This window comes from Sander vitreus, chromosome 16 (genome assembly GCF_031162955.1).
Source record: "Sander vitreus isolate 19-12246 chromosome 16, sanVit1, whole genome shotgun sequence".
Classification (NCBI taxonomy): Eukaryota; Metazoa; Chordata; class Actinopteri; order Perciformes; family Percidae; genus Sander; species Sander vitreus.
This window is the reverse complement of record NC_135870.1, coordinates 14948733-14968331: the sequence shown is the minus strand read 5'-3', so window position 1 is coordinate 14968331 and position 19599 is coordinate 14948733. Positions and strand designations below refer to the sequence as shown.

At 44.1% G+C, this 19599-nt stretch overlaps 1 protein-coding gene across 5 annotated transcripts; it reads left to right on the top strand.

The window, feature by feature from the left end:
• The first annotated feature begins 209 nt into the window (after positions 1–209).
• On the top strand, positions 210–18636 carry setd1ba (SET domain containing 1B, histone lysine methyltransferase a). Of its 5 annotated transcripts, none has more exons than XM_078271097.1 (19): positions 210–738; positions 1170–1286; positions 3643–3794; positions 4048–4146; positions 4451–4721; positions 5506–5627; positions 6174–7274; positions 8824–9552; positions 11485–11658; positions 11764–11857; positions 11957–12165; positions 12283–12355; positions 12440–12790; positions 12908–14191; positions 14495–14661; positions 14766–14891; positions 15057–15176; positions 16090–16227; positions 16333–18636. In XM_078271097.1, exons 3-19 carry the CDS (start codon positions 3657–3659, stop codon positions 16504–16506), a joined length of 5370 nt encoding a protein of 1789 aa, XP_078127223.1. In that variant the 5' UTR covers positions 210–738; positions 1170–1286; positions 3643–3656; the 3' UTR covers positions 16507–18636. The 5 variants fall into 5 exon arrangements, with proteins under 5 accessions (XP_078127223.1, XP_078127224.1, XP_078127225.1 ...); XM_078271099.1 differs by lacking the exons at positions 210–738; positions 1170–1286 and adding an exon at positions 3178–3419 and having other exon boundaries at positions 12908–13042; positions 13508–14191; XM_078271098.1 differs by having other exon boundaries at positions 210–1286.
• The last annotated feature ends 963 nt before the right edge of the window (positions 18637–19599 follow it).

The window sequence follows — 19599 nt, the reverse complement described above, 5'->3', positions numbered from 1 at the left end:
TAAGACCCCCCTCTGTCTATTTTTAACTCGTTCACCGAACAAAAGCTAGAATCGCATCTTTGTTAGTTTGTATTTTCTAATCTGTAGCATTTAAATCACTCGATGTTAGTGATCCGCCGGTCTCTGTCTCGAGCCAGAGAGCACGCGCGGAAGCCCGAAGCACTCACTCTTTCCAGTGACAAAACAACAGGGCTGCAGCCTGCTGCAGAGGATTCCTGATGACCTTATATGGCAGTGTGGGGGAGCAACAACACGCTCGAGCTCTCATGGCAACCGTCCAGAGCTCTCGGATTACTGCTGTTACTAGGGCGAGTCAGCCCAGCAACCGACAGCCAAATTTATTAACGTGTCTTTCCTTTCACGCACTGTCGACAGTTTTTTTTCTATTTTACTTATTATTAAACATACATACATTCGAGTAAAATCCCCCATGTCGGTATGTGTTAATATTTCCTGTTGTATCACCGAGAAATGTCCTTGGAACGAGGCTCTCTCACCGAGTGAACGAGCCTCTCCCAGTTATGGCGCAGCAACATATCACAGCACAGTGCTCCCCTTTGTCTGTAAAGAAGCCATTTTGAGGCAAGAGAACAGCAGATAAACCATTGAACAAGTGTAGCCTACACGTTACCAAAGGGTCTCTTTGGACAAGGGAAGCAGTGAAATTTACGAGATTTCTCCCCATAAGATTCCTTTGCTCGTTTAAGACTTGGATTAGGATGTTTTGAATACTAAACTGTAAGTTTACAAAATCAATCAAAAAAATATGGGTTACAGTTCAAATTTTCTTTTAAAGTCAATATAACGTTAGTTTTGCTGATAACGTTTAAACCACAATTATTTATTGTCTGTCCTCTATTAGAACACTTGCTACATGTATACATAAAATGGCAAATTAAGTGAAATAGCTCAAAATCCATTACCTTTCAAAACAACATTTCCTTGTGGCATTATATGATGTAGCTCAGTTAGAAAATGTCGAAATGGAAGAGGTCATACTTGACTGCAATCCTGTCTTCAAGGAGAGAGAGGAGATAGTTTGCATATTGCCCACACAGATGATGCTTGAAGATGCATATTCGCTGGCTGAGAGGCAATGCCTACCACTGATCAAAAAGTTTTAAAAAGAGCGTTCTATCTTTCGTGCTAATGGAATCCTTCTTTTTCAGGAGACGCTATCCCACCCCTTATTAATGCCATTATTAGAGGATCCGAAGATGGAGCTGAAAACATTCCTCCTGCCCCTGCGTTTAGGCCTGTTAACTGCATTTCACCAAAGTGCTGAGGTAAATATTTTCACCATAAGAGTTTTCCCTCCATCTGTTTCCTCTTTGGTTTGAAAGTCTATTTTTTAACCGTTGTAGAAACTGTAAAGGGCTACCTAACTTGGCTTCTTAAAATACATTTAAATGTGCCCTTGAAGCAAGGTCAAGCCAACGATTACACTTTGGACATATTTTAAATGGCAAATGGACAGCACAAACCTAATCGTGCTTGAAGTTGTCTCCACTGTTGTAGGAAGGGTATAAACACACAAGCCACCAGCGTTGCTGTTGTGAGAGGAAAGTGTTTTAAAGTCATTAATCAAAGCAAATGACCTATCAACAGTCAAAATTACAGACAGGCAGCACAGTAAACTAGTTTGCAAAAGGCCATTAGTTATCCATGGCCTGCTTTCTGGCATTTGACTAGCAGTGGCATATAACCTGGACTGTATTCTGAACTATATCTACATGTCAGCATGCCAGTGAACATATTCAATAAAGTTGTCTATTATACAGATTCCAACATTTGCATATGATCAAATTGATGAGCTCAGATAACTTGACAGAAATCACTTTTGATAACAGTAACTGCATGCCTCACATTTTACATTACTAAATTAACAAAACTGTTAAATTATTATAAAAGAGTTGAACTTACTCATTGCTACTCATATCCTACAAGGCCATGAGTGCAATGCCAAAAATCAGCCATTACACATTGTCACTTCAACTGTGTTTTTTTCTAATTTAACATCTCCAAAATCATACAACTGTTTATTCACAACATTAGGTTTCTTTTCACTTAAGAAATATAAATACTATTATATGGGTGTGCCATGACCTAGTTAAGACAAAGATGGATTCCAGGCAGAGGAAAAAAGGCTCAAGATGTCACAGGGTATTACATCCAGTACATTCTCTTCCTTCTTCTCAATCCTTTAAAAGGAGGAATCATAGTTTAATCATAGTCCGTGAGAGATGAGGAAATCAAGTGTAAGATCCCTTTTGGAACAAAGGAAACCCATATAGGCCATTGAGTCCTGTTTTAGGAAAATGGCTGCCGAGAGCGCTCGGCCCCCTCTCTCTGCTCTCTGTTGAAGGACTCCTGAGCCGTGCCTCTAATAGCAGACAGCTTCTCTGCTGCTGCGTTCTGATTGGCCCGCCGAGCTGCCGCTGTTAACCAGCCAATTGCCCGAGCACTGCAAAACACTAGCTAGACAATGTCAAACAAAATCCCGTTTGGTCGACAATATATAGTTTACAAATAGAATTACAAACGAGAGATCCATACGGAGTTAAGAATATATAACTAAAAGCTCCACCGCTGGTTAATACTTTAAGCGAGGACCAACAGAACGGTTTGGCACTAGTTTGTTGGTCTAACTGACAGAAACACATAACAAGCCGCCGCATTCCAACGGTTATTAACGTTAGGCTGACTGTTACATTCAACCATTTACCAACCGAGTTGCGTATTGTAATCCTGTTCCTCTGTCAGAAATTGCACATAAGCAGTCAACTAGCTCTACAGCAGCTCCCCAATCCCATTAGTTTGTTTTCAAATTATGTCTCGACGTGTTTGAATCTGTGAAGGAACACAGGTCTGTCCACAAACCTGCGACCAAATCATTTTTATTAGCCTTTAGTGGCAGTTAAGAAGACATTTGCCCCCTGTGTCTATCTTGTGTTTGCCATTTGGGTAAATGCAATCGGCAGATTCCACACAAAATGATTTAGAGGTTTAGCGACAAAGAGCGGTTGCCGGGCCAATAATACGCTCATGTTTTTATTCGAACGTTACTATCGGAGTAATTTAAAACATAACGATTGTATTCAATGCAATAACATAATTAAGTGACCAGTGAAAATATAAATAAGTTTGTAGCGAAAGTGCGGCTAGCATCGGAGGTGGGCAAGCCTAGCGGTGTATTGTGGGAGAGACAGAAGCTACAGACTAGAGGCACACGATATGTGTTGGCTCTCGCCGAAAAGGAGGCAGTATTCTTCAAGCTAAATCATGTAATGTAAGCGGCGAAAGGAAAGCGATTTTGTCTTTTCTTCAATTCAAGAAAAACCACTCGATCGGACAAACCATGTCCAAGCCAGGGGAGAAAAACAGATTGAACGAAGACCATGGCAGAAAGCAGAGTTCGAGTAAGCTTATTCTTTTTTCCTCTTTCTCCAGCCCTCCTAATGCCTGTTTTCCGTAAATGGGATATACGCTATATCCCGTTTTCGCTCTACCTTGGGTTAGCTACCCCTGCCACCAAAGTCATGCATCTGTAACGTTTTTAAAGTGTTGGGGGCTGGTAACGGGACCGTGTTTAGCGTTGCCTCACGATAGCTCTTCTCTCCTTGTCGCTGCCTGTCGTTTCAGGTTTGGCGAACGGCATGGACAGTCATCCCGTCTGCGGCTCAGCGGAGAAGCGGAGTCACCACTGGAGAAGTTACAAGTTGATTATCGACCCGGCGCTGAAGAAAGGACCACACAAACTGTATCGCTACGATGGACAGACTTTCAGTATGCCCGTAAGTGGACCGCCTTCGCTGCGAAACGGCTACAATAGTAACCGAGTAGCCGACCTCCATGATAGGTTACAATGTGGCTGTGTTGCTGTGGCCGGCCACTGGTGTTTTCCAGCATCTTGAACGGCTTGTCGGAGGTGTTCATTTTAATCCAACTCCGCGTCTGGTTTGTGTAAAACTACTTTGCAACAAGTTCTCGCCGTGTGAAGTTGTGAATGCGATGGATAACAGTTTTGTGCCCCCTCCTCTCTTGCAGAATCCCGGGATACCACCGGTGGAGATGGTCCGAGACCCGAGGATCGGTCGGCTGTGGACTAAATACAAAGAGACGGACCTACCGGTGCCGAAATTTAAGGTATCTACTCTGATAGAATGTATGATGGCAGTTTGTTGGGAAAAGGGGGGGGCTGTCAAAAGTTGCAGACACACCCCCCCCCCCACTCATCTTTGGGATGTCGGGTGACATTATGTTGTCGGATGGGCTATTAAAAACCAAATTACATGCACTATAATGCGCGAAAGGGGATGACTGGGTATGCAAGTTCATCGTACCCACTCTGGCAAGGTTGTTCTTATCTCAGCTGTCAGAAATGACCCCACATGGTGCAACATTAACCCGAAAGCACCCCTAACGTTTACTCCTCTTATTCTTCTTCCAGATCGACGAGTGTTATATCGGCCCTGTGCCTCCAAAGGAGGTGACATTCGCCAGGCTGAACGACAACATTCGGGAAGGATTTCTCACCGACATGTGCAAAAAGTTTGGAGAAATCGAGCAGGTGGAGATCTTGTACAATCCGAAGAACAAAAAGCACCTGGGGATTGCCAAAGTTGTTTTTGAGAATGTGAAAGCCGCCAAAGTGGCCGTGCAGTCGCTTCACAAGACGTCTGTTATGGGAAACTTCATCCACGTGGAGCTGGACCCGAAAGGTAAACAGTGATTCAGTCATTCGAGGAGAAGATGTGTAACCTACATTATGCACGATCAAGCCTGTTTTCTGCTGAAGAAGCAAAACCTTCTCCTCAAAGAGGTATATTCCCTTGTTTTGAATTATTAGGAGGACAGCAATCACGTGTGTAAATTAACGTGCGTTGCCTGGTAACGTGGGGTAATTGAATTTCATTGAATATAAGCCTGCTCCCAAAAGGCCAGCGCTGAGGGGGGCTGTGTACTCCCATGGTGCATAATTTCAGACCTGTAAACAAACACAAACCAATCTGTCAGAGTCGTCTCCCTCTTCACATCATCTCTGTAGAGTCACATTTAAAAGAAATCTCTGAAATTGTTGCAACATTTTCAGTCAGTAACACTGTTAAGATTCAAAGACTCTGCTGTTGCTTCTGACTAATGCAGAACAACAACTTGAATTACACTTAGGACAATGTAATGTATTAATTATTTGACTTACAACAGTTTTGCATCTGTTAATTTAATTAGCAAAATAATGACTGATGTTTTTAATAATGTGTACAGTGTTTACTGGCTACACACATGTATTACTCTTGAAAGGAATTAAGTTAACTGTTGCATTTTGTTTAGCACATGTTAAATTTAAAAACATGTTTGGACCATTATATTATAGCATCTATCTACTGTATGTATTACATACAACGTTTCAGATTACCATATGTGCATTAACAGTCTTTATTTAGTTTTAAAAATCCTTCTGGCATTAAGGCTGCATTATAGACTTGCATGTTTACCGTTCTGCAGGTGAGAATCGCCTTAGGTACTTCCAGCTCCTGATGAATGGCAGCTACACTCCACAGACCCTGCCTGTTGGTGGAGAGGAGGCCAGAGAAGTTTCCCCTCGTAGCCTGGCAGAAGCCTTACTGGTAAAAACTTTATTTTGTTCATAGGTTTATGAGAAATTGCTTCCTAATCTGTGGCAGTGGAAGTTCGATAATAATATAGTTTAGTACAGTCTCTCTACTGGTTTATGCGAGGTCAGCCTGATGCTTACTGAATTGTAGTGTCACTTTGTAGAAGTAACTTACCAAACTAAGCTGACATGCTTATCTGTAATTTATTTTATCAGTGCAGCAGGTGGTGGAGTAGAGCAGAGGAAATGTTATCCAGACCCTTGCCTGTGGACTGAAATCACAAAGCCACTGAAATGTGCACTTTGGCCTCGTTACACGAGATCCCCCAGGCATTGTGCCCAGATACTCTTATCTACTAGTTGCTTTTTAAAAGATGCACTGTGAAATGTAACTATTCAAAAAAATCATCCAACTATTTTTTTTATGACTGCATTGATATACAATAGCTTCTAAATTACAATCCAAGACATGTTTTAGTTGTGATGGTAGAGGTTTTAGTGGTGTGAATGTTTGCCTGTGAAACCTTGATTAATCTTAATCCTGTTTGTCTCCTTTAAGGCCTGCGAGCCCATCCGCAGGTTGTCAGAGAGCAGCGTGTCAGCTGTTGGAGGAACATTGCCACCCAGCAGCTCCACCACTCCTCTGTCCCTGGAGACAGGCTACTCCAGCCTAAGGCAGGACACACCCCAGTCCCAGGGAACCCCTCATACCCCACGGCAGACAGGTACGCCCTTCTCTCAAGACTCCAATTTCTCCAGTCGGCAGTCCACACCGGCGTACCAGTCCAGCCGGGCCGAGAGCTCTGGAAGTTACAAATCTCGCAGACACGAGAGTAAGTTCCAGGATGCGTACAACCGCAGACCGGAGAGGCCTCAGTACCGCAGCAACATGTACCGAAGCACGACATCTGAACAAGCTCCCTTCAAACAGCACCAACTCACCCCACCTGAACCTCCACCCTCGACCCCTTCCTTCACCTACACAGCTCCTCCCCCCGCTACGCCCAACTTCAACTCCGCCTTCTCGCCCTACCAGGCTCCTTTGCCCCCCGCGTTCCCCCCGTCAGAGCCTACTTTCAATCACCCAGCCCAAAGGGAGGGCGAGTACCTCCGACCGCCACAGCCGGCTCTGGCAGCTGCCACTGACTTTTTGCCCATCAAGGAGAGACCAGAAACTCCTCCGATCCCAGAGCCCCCGCCGGAGCCCGTGCCCCATCCAACCACCCCTCCTCCTCAAACACCAGAGCACTGCCCCTCACCTGGCTCCCCCACGCTTGATCCAGAGCGCAATAGCCTGGATTCCCGCATTGAGATGCTCCTCAAGGAGAAAAGGACAAAGCTGCTGCCATTCCTGGAGCAGACCTCAGACCCTGAGGTGCGAATGGATGGAAGTCCAATTTCCTCCTCATCCTCTCAGCTATCCCCAATTCCCCCTTACACAAGCGGCTCCCAAGGTGGCCACCAAAACTCCCGTCCTTCTAGCACAGGCTTGGAGGATATAAGTCCGACCCCACTTCCAGACTCGGAAGACGAAGAGCCAGTTCCTGGAACTGCCTCCCTGATCAAGAGAATCAGTTCTCCTGTCCAGGAGAAGACGAGAAACAGTGACCTCAAAGATGGACATTTCCGAGGCCACACTCCCACTGAAAAAATGGAAACGGTAAGACACTGATTTTTTTTTCTCATATTTGCATGAAACTTGTGTTTATATGAAAAATAACAATATGCATATTTTCATGCGTTAGGTTACATTTCACAGGAAACAGCCCCCCATGGTTCCCAATTTGGCTAAAATGAGTTCGTATTGATAGCCTTAGTTGCACAATGCTGATGTTTACTTACAGCTGTGACAGTTACCCTGAGGACACAGGAAGTGAGGTCTAGTTTCAGTGCAAGGTGGTAGTAGTAAACTTTCCTTTTGTTTCATTTTCTTTTATTATGCCTTGCAAAGGAAGTTCTGATCTCACAGCAATCTATGTAAAAAGGCACCTTAAAAAAGGTGTTTGCTATTTCAGTTGACCGCTGCTGCGGTTTGTTTTTGTGCAGAGTACACATATGATCTTTAAAGGACTAATAAGTAGTGTTTGTTCCCGTAATAAGTGTATATGTTAGCACAATAGTTTCTGAATATGTGTATAAAATAAGCATGTAAAACAGTTGACATAAGTTATGAATGAAAAGTTTTAGACCTAACTGACAGGCTTACAAATACTTTCACATTCATATGAAGTTGATCTTGTTTGAAGTCATAGTAACATCATCTGGCCCATGATGTTGTATTTCTACACTTTGTGCTGTGCTTTGAAAGGAGACATAAGAGCTGCTGTTGGAGAAACACTCTTGTTTCCTCTTTCGAACACTCACCACATGCTCACACAGAGGAAAACAAAGTTTGGCAGTTAGCCCCATTCAACACCACACTTCCTGGTTTTGCCCTGACAGTCAGGATTGGCAGCAGCATCTTATAGCTCACATTTCAAGTTATCACAAAGCAAGCACTGCAAACAGGTCATTTTGGATAACAATGCCACTCCCATGCTGAGTTTATTCTCATTATTTTCATTCCTGCAGCAGTTGTAACATAACTCCTTTGTGAAAGTGTTGCCCTCCCATTATGCACTATGGTTTTAGGAATAATCACTGAGATGCCTAAAGCAAACAGCTCTGTTTGGAAATATGCTGACCAACAACATGGGTCAGTTGTGTTTGAATGTGCTAACGTGAATACTAAACTTTGAACTCAGATCAGTCCTTAAATAATTTGTTGCTCTTATTTTAAATGATTTACTGAGTATCCAACCTCAGAGCAAAATGTGTCCATAGCACAGAGTACTGTAGGTTGGTATTGAGTGCAGGTATTGTTTAAATAACCAAAACATACAAATGTGTTTTAAGCATCCAAAATAAAATAAAAAGGATTGCTTTGGAATCAATACGAAATCTCAAGTATTGTATCAGAACCAGTTGGAAAAATGTCAAACTATACCCATAATTAATATTAAAGCTAAAAAGGCAAAAACAAATATAAACTTAAGGTCCACATACTAGCTTTTTCCTGAGCTTTTTGACCTTATCTCAAGGTCTTCATAAGTCAGTGGTGTTAGCTCAGTTGTCATGGAAGGAAAAGGGCAGATGATTGTTCTTGTGTAACCTGTGAAAAATACACGTTGACCTTGCATAGTCCTGACAGGCTGTCCCTTTTCACACAGGGTCATCAGTCGTCGGGAGAAGACATGGAAATCTCTGACGATGAGATGCCCGGGACTCCAATCTCCGGTGGAGACTGTGGAAAGGGCATTGTCATGAACTCTGCAGTGTCTCCGATGCAGAGCATTTCCATCCCTCCTCCCGGCTTCCCTCCTCTCCCGCACCAGGCCGGCTTCCAGATCTCACATCACCACCTGGCCACTCACTCTGCTGTCATGGGCGGTCATCCCGGAGTGCCTCACCATATGCTGCCGCCCATGGGTCCCTACCCTCATAGCATGATGCCCCTGGTGCAAATGGAGCTGATGAACTGCTTGCGGTGGGAACAGTGGAGCACCGTTCCCATGTCCTTCCAGATGCAGCAGCAGATGCTGAGTCGCATGGCTCAGACTAGAGGGCCCTATCCTTATCCACATTTTATGGACAGTGGTGCATCTGGGCCGTATGGGGGACCCTACGTTCCTCTGACTATGGGTGCTACACCTGCTAGCGGCACAGCACCCGAACAATGGCAGCATCCCAGTATACCAAAGTTCAACCCTACTGTTCCTCCTCCTGGATATGAGACTAAAAAGGAGGATCCCCACAAAGCCACTGTTGATGGTGTGCTGCTGGTCATTGTCAAGGAGCTGAAGGCCATCATGAAGAGGGACCTCAACCGCAAAATGGTGGAGGTGGTGGCTTTTAGAGCCTTTGATGACTGGTGGGAAAAGAAGGAACATTCAGCAAAGGTAAGTTATTAATTTCACCTTCCAAGATGCAAATACAGTGTTACCTACTATAGAAGCAAAAGAGCTTATATCCACACATGCACAGTATGTGTGCGGGAAAATATACTTGCCCTGACTTCTAACCTATATAAATTGAGTCTAATAATGTCCATAATATGTGATTTCATTACATTATAGAAGCCATAAATTGTAGACACATCAAGTCATTCAGTTTGCATTGTAGCACAACTGTTCATGATAACCATCAATTCATCAATCAAAACATGCATTTTTGCAGATTATTAAAAAAGAATAATTAAAACAACCTCTCTGTTGTGGCCGGGTCGCTCAGTGGGTAGAGCAGGCGCACATATACTTAGAGGTTTATGCATCGACGTAGAGGTCCAGGGTCCGAGTCCGACCTTTGACGATTTCCTGCATGTCTTCCCCCTCTCTCTCTCTCTCTCCCCTTTCTCAACTAGCTGTCCTATCAATTAAAGGCGGAAAAAACGCCCAAAAAAAAATCTTTTAAAAAAAAACTGTGTAGTTTTAGCTAATGTAGCTCTCTGTCCAATCTACATCCACAATAGAGCTCAACAGTCCCGCCCACAGCAGGTTCCGGAAGTAAAAATACAATGCATTTTCTCCATTGACAAATTGGACTATAAGCCATCAAATCGTAACCGTCGATGGTAGACTTAAAACCAGCTACGACATGACTAAGCGATTGTATATGCTCATATAGATGCCAAAAGTTCATGGGGCACCAACCTTGTTTTGCGATAAATGTCTTTTATTCGCGATGTCTTGGATAAGTACTCTCATGCTGGTGAGGAGGGGGAGCTGCCGGGAGCTGCCTGCACGATCCGTCATGCGCATGCCCAAAATGATAATCCTGTTTTACTAAGGATTGACAACACTGCACGAAACACGATCTGTTCCACGCTTCTGCCGTTAGCCTCCACCGGGAAGCTAACGTTAGTTTAGCTAACAGCTAATTCGACTAATCGCTAGCTGACAGCTTGATTCAGTCTAAAATAACGTTAACTCAAACTAAACACTGGGTAAAGCAGGCTACAGCTGACGTAACAGCTGTTATATATTAACGGTTATTTTCAGGTTTAATTTTGAGGGTCTTTTAAAGTTATTACATGCTGTCTCAGCTAACGGTTAGCCGAATTAGCTGTTAGCTAAACTAACGTAGCTTCCTTTGTTCAGTGGTGCGCGGTGGTTTATGGGATGAGTAGTTCCTTCGCTTGATAACGAAACTATGTACATAGTCTTGTACCTTTTTGACTTTTTTGGGATTTTCTGTTTGTTTTTTCAGTTGAAATGATATGTTGTATGCTTATGAGTCGCGACGTAGCTGGTTAGCCTAAGGCATGGTCTAAAACTCTTTATGTACAGATTTTTCCAGACGTCAATGGGAGAAATGAATTGGAAATTTACTTCCGGAACCCACAGTCTCTCAGAGGAGGGGCGGGACTGTTGAGCTCTATAACCTTACATTAAAGGCATACTATGTAACTTTTCCCTCTTCGGTCCCCCTACAGGTTGTCTCATTGGAACTACAGCTGTAGTTCCAATGAGACAACCTGTTGGGGGACCGAAGAGGGAAAAGTTACATAGTATGCCTTTTAATAGTAAATATCATTTAGTGTAATTTTATTTATCAAGGTAAAATGCTAACTATTCCTTGTTTCCAGATTTTTAGATGGGAGTCTTTGTTGCTCTTCTCTGTTTTATATCTTTGTTGATCAGGCAAACAAGCAAGTGAAAGACATCTCCTTTACGATTAATTGGAAAAACAATCAACTGATTAACTGATCATGAAAATAAAGAGTTGCATTTACATAAAGCAGCATTTGTTTCATGAACATTTTTGTCATTGTTCAGTATAATAACAGGGTTTGATACAATAACTAACTTAAGAATCATGTAATTTTTTCCCAGGCATCTTTGACTCCAGTGAAGGGTGCAGAGGGAAAGGAAGAAGAAAGACCCAAACCCAAAGAAACGATGGGTTCAAGTTTGCTGGAGAACTGGAACAAGGGCGAGGGACTGGGCTACGAGGGAGTGGGCCTGGGAATCAGTTTGCGAGGAGCCATACGCCTGCCTTCCTTCAAGGTAAGCCTTGAAATTTGTCTTTTAGTAGGACAAGGAGGGATACTCCTTTCTTTTCTCGATCATTTGCAGCTCCCATTGTGTTTAATGGTTGCATGTTGTGCTCAGGTAAAAAGGAAGGACCCACCTGAGGCTGCAACAGCAGGGGACAACAAACGAGCCCGGCCCTCCACACCAGTGGATGACGAGCTGGAGGATGAGGGTAACCCTCTCTCTTTTGTCACATTTGCAATTCTCTCTTCTTCCTGGTTTACATTTTTTTTGCTAAAATCTAATATATCTTGTGGTTCATTTCTGTCAGACCGGGATCGAGACCCAGCCGAGCTCCCAACGGACGATTCCAAAATGGATGCCGACGCTGCAGCAGCGAAGCGGCGGCACTCGCGGCCACTTGAACTGGACAGCGAGGGTGAGGAGGAGCTGGACACCTCAGGAAAGGAAGAGTCATTGTCCGACAGGGAGGAAGAGCCTGATGAAACTGAGGCGACAGATAGGCTGTCGTCAGGCAAAGTAAGCCGTAATTACCATTAATTGTGTGTCTGTATCTGTTGGATTGTCTTTTACATCGTGTGCATTGAATATTTCTGCATTTTGTAAACATTTTCATGATCTGTGGTCATCTCTTAGGAGAGTGGCGATGAGGAGGGTGACGACGAAGACTCATCCAGTGAAAGCGCTTCCTCAGATTCTTCTGATGAAGGTACTTTAAATATCAAACAGCAGCAGTTGGTTGGGTTTTTGTCTTTTTCCGGTAATTGATCATTTCTTTCCCCATTTCTTGCAGAAGCTGAGAGTTCAGCTTCCTCTAAAGCTAGCTCAGACTCGTCAGCAGAAAGTGCGGACTCCTCTGAGTACGAGTTAAGCTCGGAAGAGGAAGAGGATGAGGTGGAAGAACAGGAGGCGGAGGCAGCACAAGATGTGGAGGCTGAAGGCAAAGTGGCCCAGACCTCCTCGTCCTCTTCATCCTCATCAACGTCGTCTTCTGATGAAGAGGAGGGGAAGACGGAGACCAAGGCACCAAGCCCTCCTCCGGGACTGGTCTCAGAGGATAAGGAGAACCTGAGGAGGAGACCTCCTAGTCCTGCGGAGGAGGTGACGGAGGACCTGAAGCCGCCATCACCCAATGGCATCCCAGGTGAGTGTCTGTTGAAATTATACAAGCCAAATAATACAGCATAGGTATTTACAGTATCATTTTTGCAGTATTGAAGTCAGATGTTAAAAGAAATGAATATCTTTTCTTGTCTTCTAGTCAAAGGGCGAGACATCAGTGTGGACCGTGACATTCCTGTAGTGAAGTCTGAACCTCAGGAACATGTAGCAAACCTCCGGCCACCCACTCCCACAGGTGCCCTGCCTGAAAGCGACCAGGAGACAAAAGCCAAAGGTAAAGCAGAGCCCGAGGAAGTACCCTGCACCCCCAGTCGATTAGCCCCATCCCACATAGATGCAAACACACCTGTCCCCAAATCTGTCTCCGCATCTTTAATGCACCTCCCTCTCGCTCCACACCCGGCAGTAGAAGGTCGATCCCTCCTTCATCCACCCCCTGGTCCCCTGCCTGACCTCCCTCAGCGGGCCAGGCTCCCAACAGACGAGGATATCCCCCGCACGCCGGGCAGGGACCTGATGGAGCGTGCCCGAAGTCTGGGCAAGTCTCAGAGCACGGACACCGTGCCCATAACGCCCGGTAGTGATGCCCCGCTGACGGGCAGCAGCCTGCTGCTTAGCTCCCCTCACATCCCCGGTAGCCCCTTTTCCTACCCTGCACAATCACCTGTTCTTAGTGCTGGAGTCCCCCGCACTCCAGGAAGAGACTTAACCTTTACCCCTGTCTTCCCTGACCCCACAGCACTGACTCTTAACAGGAAAATATCCTCTGAGAGCCTGGACGATAGACCAGTTTTTAAGGAGCCGCCCATCTGCGCTCTGCCTAACCAGGCCCTGTCAGCTGGAGCAGAGCATTCAGCCAGTGTCCCTGAAGATCTGCCTGCTGGTCTCACTGTAGATGTCCCTGTCCCATCAGATACTGCCCCATCAAAGAGGAAACCTGGACGACCCAAAGGCAAAAAGACCCCGCAAAAAGATGAGTCTTTGGAGATCTCATCTGAGTCCACCCCTTTGCCTTACGACGCACACCTCGGCGATCTATCCACACAAACGATATCTGCCAAGTCCCCCGACCACCCAAGCCTGGACTTCAGGGAAGGAGAGGTGAAGCTTCAGACGGTCCTGCCTGCCGAAGACGGCTTCCTGTCCTACGAAGAAGAGGCACCTGTGGCTGTAAAGCCTACACGGAGGGCACGGCGATGTTGGGAGGAGCTGCTGCTGGGCAGCCTGTCCCCCGTCACCTCGCCTCCCCGGCCATACTTCAAAACGCGCTCCGAGTTTGAGGAGATGACCATACTGTATGACATCTGGAACGAAGGCATAGATGATGAAGACATACGGCTTCTGCAGATCACTTATGACAAGATGCTCCAGCAGGATAACGGCAACGACTGGCTCAACGACACGCTCTGGGTCAACCATCCATATATCCTTTACTGCTTAAGTGTGTGTGTGTGCGTGTGTGTGTGTGTGTGTGTGTGCGTGTGTGTGTGCGTGTGTGTGTGCGTGTGTGTGTGCGTGTGTGTGTGCGTGTGTGTGTGCGTGTGTGTGTGTGTGTGTGTGTGCGTGTGTGTGTGTGCGTGTGTGTGTGTGTGTCACAGCAGCCCCCTCTGGTGGTGAGAATCAGGAACTGTTTGGCTTCTATTGAATATCTGTTGAGCTTCAGTGTTTGGACATCTCAGCTGTGGTCCAAGGCCTTTTTTTAGTTTCTTCCTTGACTTCTCTGCACCTACCAATATCCCCCGAGTGAAGAAAAAGAGAAGAGATGACGGCATGAGGGATCACGTGACCGGCTGTGCGCGAAGTGAGGGATACTACAAGATCGACAAGAAAGACAAGATCAAGTACCTTCAGAGCACAAAGCTGCAGTCAGAGGAGCTGCCATTCGACACACAGGTGAGTACAGACTTCTGTGAAAGTGTACATGTAAAAACATCAGCGGCATCATAGATGTTGTACTGCTGTGGGTAGACACGTCTGACTCCATCTTCTTCCTGCAGGGTATGAGTATTCCCGCACAGGTCCCCGTCTCTACAAGACCTGGCTCGGAGCGGCGGTCGGAGCAGCGACGTTTGCTGTCCTCGTTCGCATGTGACAGTGACCTGCTGAAGTTCAACCAGCTGAAGGTAAACACTGTCAAACTGAACTTTGCTCCAGTAGGCAGTTTGATTCACCCTGAATTTTATTTAAAAAAAAGAGCAGTAAGTAAGAACATAAGACAGACCGGCGTCATCGTCATTGCAATTATGTCATCTACAAATGTCACACTCTGCTCCACTTTACTCCTACAGTTTCGTAAGAAAAAGATCAGATTCTGCAGGTCGCACATCCATGACTGGGGTCTGTTTGCTCTGGAGCCCATCGCTGCAGATGAAATGGTGATCGAGTACGTGGGGCAAAACATCAGACAGGTGAGAGGCAGTTGATTGGTTCGTTTGAAGTGGGTTTTTCTGTGGGTACATAAACAATGGTCGCATTTTTACAAATGTACTTACATTTATTTTACTCTCAAAGTTTTATATATATATATATATATATATAGCTATTTGATAATGAATAAGAAATATTTGTATGTGATAAATTGCATTCAAGATTTATGATGGATTATACTGTGTATATATGTAGACTTTAGGGTGTGCCCAATTCCTGTTACAAAATGCAGTTTATTAGAATTCTGAATGTTTCATTCACAACCAAATTTTGATGTTGCTTGGACTGCCGTAACAGCAAGTAAGAGAGGGTTACTACTAGAGATGCTCCGATACTGCCTGAAACGCTGGTATCGGGAAGTACTGGAGTTTATGCACCAATCCAATACCACGTAATAAAGCCCTAAAGAAAATCTACGTTAAAGTAGTTTATTTATGTTCTTTTTCCGTTACAACTGACTGTCAAACTGGATAATAAAAGGGCGTTCATTGTTCATGTTTCACAAAGAGTTTAACCTGAGCCAGACCGACAACAAAGATAGAAATCATATCACATCCATATAGGGATAGTAGTATACGGCTGTTAAAACATAACATATATGACACACTGGTATCGGATCGGTACTCGGTATCGGCCGATACACAAGTTCAGGTATCGGGAAGCAAAAAATGGTATCGGACCATCTCTAGTTACTACCAAGCATGATAGCTCATTTTGCTTTGAAGGACCAGAGCTGTTGATATGTTGGCTGATAGCGAGATGCACGGTTCGGTAAATGAACAAGTCCCACTGATGGGGTTAAAGTAGAGATCCAGTGGAATTCTGTCAGATAAAGCCAATAGTTTAATTTTAGAGCTGTCAGACCTCTAATAAGTGATAATCCTTCATTGGCAGGTGATTGCGGACATGCGGGAGAAGCGCTATGAGGAGGAGGGCATCGGCAGCAGCTACATGTTCCGCGTTGACCACGACACCATCATAGATGCTACGAAGTGTGGCAACTTTGCCCGTTTCATCAACCACAGCTGCAATGTAAGACGACATCCGCATGATGCTCCTTTTGTCAAAGCTTCAGCACCAAGTGTGTGAAACAGAAACACAAGCTTAAAAGCAATCTAATGATGCGTTTTCTTTCAGCCCAACTGTTATGCGAAGGTCATCACGGTGGAGTCTCAAAAGAAGATTGTGATCTACTCCAGACAGTCCATTAACGTCAACGAGGAGATCACGTATGACTACAAGTTCCCCATCGAGGATGAGAAGATCCCCTGTTTGTGTGGGGCAGAGAACTGTAGGGGAACGCTGAACTAACGTCCATGTGAGGTCAATCGTCTCCAGGGTGTAAAAGTGCTGTCCTCAGACTCGGCTATTTTGGAGCAAGGAGAAGAAACCTGCTCGTCTGTACGGCCCTCTTCACATATTTAACTCTAGATTTGTTTACGATTTATGGTGCTCTTGAAATTAAAACTACGCATAGTTTTTTATGTCTGCCAGTGACCCAGAACTTACTTAAACACTTGACTTGCTGGTGCAGCATTTCCTCTTCTAAACGTTGGGGCAGTATTTCAGCATGTCTCCTTCCACATCCAGTCCTGGTTTGTACAGTTTTACACTTCTCGTTTGAATCATAAGCTTGACGTACACCACACGTGGTACAAAAACAACAACAACAACACAGACTCACATGTTCAGCTGCTTACTAACACTGTTGAGACGCACAAGCCCGCCAGGAAAACGCCTCTCTGTGAGAGAAGACGTGGTCGGGCACCTGAGCAGATGGGATGATGGCAGAGTGTCACGGCCCAACACCGGACTGCAACCCTGCTCTCTCGCTCTTACCTCTTCTGCACCAGTTTTCTTGGACATAAATCAGATAATAGAAATTTCAAGCAAAACAAATGGTTAAATCCTGCCACAAAATATGGAATATTTGGATATCATGCCTGCTTTCACCAGCCAATAATGGATCATGCTGCTTCCTATTTGTTTATGCAAAAAAGGTAAAGATGACATGCAGAATTTGTATTAATGATATTCCAGTGTTTTCCAGTTTTGTTTAGGTAGTTTTCTTCTTGCTTGTTTCTTCAAAGACACTATTTGTGTGTGTGTGTGTGTGTGTGTGTGTGTGTGTGTGTGTGTGTGTGTGTGTGTGTGTGTGTGTGTGTGTGTGTGTGTGTGTGTGTGTGTGTGTGTGTGTGTGTGTGTGTGTGTGTGTGTGTGTGTGTGTGTGTGTGTGTGTGTGTGTGTGTTGCCACATTGTAGAAGGCCCCCCAATCATGCAGAGCAAGAAATTCAAATGTAACCAATTCTTGTCCACTGGGCAGCGATTGAAAATACTTGTTAAACTAAGTTTTCAGCTTATGAAGAAATAATTATTTCTCTTTTTAAGTGCCATATGAATGTAAAACTGTCTATGTTTAACCTGAGCATGCCGGTGGCGGATATACAAATCTGTTTTTGCTGCCTATTTTTTTCCCGCCGTGGGTGTTTTGATGATGATGTTTCGGCTTCTTTCATCTGTACCTGGGATGACAGTCTCTGTCGAAGACTCTCCTATTCAGCTGTAACACTTATTACTCTACCAGTGTTCAATGTTCTCATGCACAACAAAGTGTTTCTACGACCCAATAGACCTACTGCCAGGGTAGTTCTTTCTTTATAAAGACATTAAGATTAAAAAAAAAAAAAAATATTAGTGAATGCACTCGAGGCTTGCACTTCTGCTTTATACCCCCTCTCAGCCATTGATTTCCCCCATTCAAGACCAAGTCAGTCATTGCTTTTCATTCAGTTGGATCGACTATGGAGATTTTCTTTTTTCCCACCAGTGATGTTTATATTATATATGATTACTTGTACAGAAGATCTAAAGCTTTTTTATCTTAACAGGGGCAACACTTTTAAGATGCATCTTTCGCTCTCTTTTTTTTTTTTTTTTAACGAAAGACTGAGTATTTAAAAATATTTTCAGGGAACTGTAAAGAAATCTGAGGGTTGAAAAAGGTTGTTTATTTAAGGAAAAAGGTCCACTGTGTACAGGAAAAAGTCTCCACCTCTTGTGAAAGATTGTTTCTTGTAGAAACATCTTCATTTTCTGCCCATTTGCTTTGTAATCCTAAAATGTGTAAATACTGTAACTGTGAATACTATATAAATATATATATTTTTGTTCCCCGGAATTAGCTACACGAACACAGCTCAGAGATCTATGAAAAGAGTGATGAGCTGGTAGCAGGAAATTCAGCTTGTGTCAAGCTTTGTTTTTTTTATTTTCTGTTGTAAATTCTATGAAAAGTTGTTTGCGGTGTGGAGAAAAAAACTAAACGGTGCAGAATCGGCATGGGAAGAGGATTGAAGCATCAGCCTGTTTCTCATGTCTATTTATTACACAACAAATGTATGAAAAAATGGAAATAAAGCAATTTTGCATACATCCATAAACAGTGGTTGTTTTTCATTGGGCACACAATATGGGAGATGAAATAAAGTAACTATACTATAAGGGCTTATTATTTGATGGATGATCATCTGAAATAAACCCAGACAGTCCCACTGATGCTGGTTTTTCATGAATGGAAACAGTAGGCAGCAGCTGACCAAACAATGAGTCTGTGTCAGGCTAGTTTGAGTGAGGAGCTGTCATGTGATTCACTGTCCAAACACACACACAGCCAGTATGTTTCACACCACCAGTAACTCCAAATGAAAGCATTCACAGTGGTGAATGCAGTACAACAAATGAAAAGCAAACAAAAGATTGTATGTATATTATATATAACGTAGATTATTTTTGTGTAATGTGATACAGGAATGAAAGACCATGTAACAGATGACATTCTCCAAACCAGACTACTGCTTTTAAGAGCTGTTTTTAAGTCTTTTTGGGCAAGTCTCAAGTCTATCAGAACAAGTTTCAGGCCAATTCTCAGATCCTTGAGGCAAGTCCAAGCCATGTCACAAGTATTTGAAGTTAAGGTACAAGGTGGAAGTGGTGGCCTTACGGTTAGAGAGGTTGGAGAGTGAAAGGTTAGTTTGATCCCCAGGTATCCGCCACTCATTCATTTTTTATGTTCTAGGTTTTTAGCAGGTCAAAACTTGAGACTTTGTAGTCTCAGGTCAGGCCTTCGGAAAGTTGCAGGTCATTTTTGTGATGTACTGTAAGGCTGGCTCGAGCTCTACAGTTCTGCTGATTTCACCCATAATTCTGTGGTTGAAGCTGTGTTATTAATCAGTAAATTCAGCTGCTGCTGTTTGCTTTCAGTGAAAATCTGCAGCCTGACGTTACCTTTGCTAAATCGGGAACTCACATAGGCTACACATAGTCCAGAGAGAAAGGCTTACAGTGTGTGTGTGTGTGTGTGTGTGTGTGTGTGTGTGTGTGTGGCCTCGAGGCCATGACAGGAG

What these genes read in the sequence shown, in the direction of transcription:
- setd1ba (XM_078271095.1), top strand. Translation starts at nt 3,359, where the DNA reads ATGTCCAAGCCAGGGGAGAAAAACAGATTGAACGAAGACCATGGCAGA. An exon ending in TGACGAGCTGGAGGATGAGG is followed by an intron (nt 11,858 to 11,956) that starts GTAACCCTCTCT and finishes CATTTCTGTCAG; the next exon opens with ACCGGGATCGAGACCCAGCC. An exon ending in CTCAGATTCTTCTGATGAAG is followed by an intron (nt 12,356 to 12,439) that starts GTACTTTAAATA and finishes CATTTCTTGCAG; the next exon opens with AAGCTGAGAGTTCAGCTTCC.